Consider the following 1992-nt stretch of genomic DNA (forward strand, 5'->3'; position numbering starts at 1 on the left):
TTTCCAGTCTGGTGTACCCAGGCGAGTGGGACACGCCGGTGAAGATGCTGTGCGACAAGTACGAGTACTTGAAAGCGGTACCACTGTCGCCTGCTGATAAGCTGGCTGGCGGGGAATATGTGAGTCACAAGTCGCTCTATGTGCAGTAGTATCGGCCCACCTTGACGAATGCAACCTGACCTCGGTTTACTTCCTTCACAGCGAATTTGGCGAAGGAAGTTACAAGTGTCCTTTAAAACCAAGCGCAGAGGCATCCGTGGGGTGCAAGCTGCCGTCGGAGAGACGGAGACGGTCCTCATGGCGGTGCGTGACAAGTACGCCAAGGGAGCCAAGAGGAGGAGGCTGAACGCCCAAGCGAATGTACCTGAGGATGGTGACGCCGACGACCCCGGCGTGGCAGCGACCCCCAACGTTGCACAACGAAAGCCGCGAAGTTCCTCCTATCTTCCGGTTAGTTGTGCATGGCAATAGTCTTTTTTTTTTAAGTGTGCCAGGGACGAAAGTTTGTGTGTGTACTTATGTGTGTGTGCTTGGTGTTTCAGTTGCACGCCGCTGAGCGCCCCCCTGGAGAGTCGGACAAAGCCACAGAGGCTCATATCAAAATGCTGAAGGAGCAGTACCACATGAGCGCCTCCAACCCAAAGAAAGCTGCAAAGGACACGATCGACTTCGCAATGAAGAAAACGTGGCACGCCAGATACAGCTGGATTTGGGGAACATGTCGTCCGTCCTGGGGGGAGGTGTTGGAGCGGTACCCTCATCTCAACATGTCAGACCATGTGAGTGTCAGCGAAGCCGAAGTGTGGTAGTCAAAGTTCATTGTCACTGACTCCTTTATTTATCCAATTTCAGGTAAAGGAAGACTACATCAGACTGAGGTACGTCTGGAAAAATCTAAGCGAGTACTTGGCGAGTGGCAAGGCCACGCGCCTCGTTGACATGTGCAAGGAGAAGAAGATGGAGTACAAGGGAGAAAAGAGACCAGCCAAGGAGGCAAAGAAGGACATCGATTTGATGAGAGAGTCGGCCGCAAGCAGGGGGGAAGGTTGGTTTTTTTTTTTTTGTGTGTGTTTAAGTTTTCGCTGTCCTTTGTGATTGATTACGTTAAAGTGACAATTATTTTCTCTCTGCAGATGGAGAAGTGTGGGCTGCCATCGCCTGCATCCCATACCTGGCCAAGGAGGACCCACTTTTCTGGATCTGTGAGAAGGTATGCATACTTTGAAGTGGAGGTTGTTCAGGGTGTTAAGGGTGTTATGAGCTGTTAATGAACAGTTGTGCGTTCCTTTTGCAGCCACTCGGAAACGGGCAACCCTGTGTCGTTGTCAGGAATCCAGGGACTGGCAGCGCGAATGTAACGTTTGAGCCCTATTTGGATGCACAGAGACTGTGCCCTGAGGAATCCCTAGGCCTGGAGAAGTGCTTCGAAGTCCTTATCCAGGCAATCCACCTGGTTGGTGCTCAGTTCACCATGAAGACGCGCAAGTCGTGGTGGCTGGTTTGCGAGACAATGCTGGGTGTGAGAGAGAAGGGTTCCACCTCTCACCTAAGTAGTCCGTTCAGGGTACTCCACGGGCTGGTGGAGACAGCATGAGCATTGTTTTAGATTGTTCATCTTAATTTATATGAGCTTTAATGTAAGTTGTATCTTGCTGAGTAGGTAATGTTGTGAAATTCATGTAGATATTTCTTGAACTCCAGATTATTTTTCATTCTAAGTTTGATAATGAATATGAAGCCGTAGTGATGTCACATTGATGTAGACATTTCATGAACGGTAGTGGGTTTCTTTCCACCAGGTTGTTCATTAGTTTAGTGCCTTAATTTATTTCAGCTATTGTTGAGTAATTAATTGTTTGATATTAATGTAGATATTTGTACAACTTTCTTTTTTTTTTCTAAGTGTAATTAGGACAACACATCCGTAGTGTTGTCCATGTAGACATTTAGTGAAGGTTACTGAGTTGCTTTTTACCAGGTGCGATTGTTTAA

At 47.9% G+C, this 1992-nt stretch overlaps 1 protein-coding gene across 1 annotated transcript; it reads left to right on the forward strand.

Moving 5' to 3' along the window:
* Positions 1-569: 569 nt before the first annotated feature.
* Positions 570-1969, forward strand: LOC127751343 (uncharacterized). Its single transcript, XM_052274775.1, has 4 exons — positions 570-779; positions 853-1045; positions 1134-1210; positions 1295-1969. The coding sequence occupies exons 1-4, from the start codon at positions 603-605 to the stop codon at positions 1592-1594; spliced, it is 747 nt and encodes a 248-aa protein (XP_052130735.1). The 5' UTR covers positions 570-602; the 3' UTR covers positions 1595-1969.
* The last annotated feature ends 23 nt before the right edge of the window (positions 1970-1992 follow it).

Source organism: Frankliniella occidentalis, unplaced genomic scaffold (genome assembly GCF_000697945.3).
Source record: "Frankliniella occidentalis isolate FOCC.00 unplaced genomic scaffold, Focc_3.1 Scaffold438, whole genome shotgun sequence".
In the NCBI taxonomy this organism is placed as follows: Eukaryota; Metazoa; Arthropoda; class Insecta; order Thysanoptera; family Thripidae; genus Frankliniella; species Frankliniella occidentalis.

Bases quoted from the DNA above. Each gene is read 5' to 3' on its own strand.
- LOC127751343 (XM_052274775.1), top strand. From the start codon at position 603: ATGCTGAAGGAGCAGTACCACATGAGCGCCTCCAACCCAAAGAAAGCT. The intron at 780-852 runs GTGAGTGTCAGC...ATCCAATTTCAG, and splicing joins ATCTCAACATGTCAGACCAT to GTAAAGGAAGACTACATCAG. The intron at 1,211-1,294 runs GTATGCATACTT...TTCCTTTTGCAG, and splicing joins TTTTCTGGATCTGTGAGAAG to CCACTCGGAAACGGGCAACC.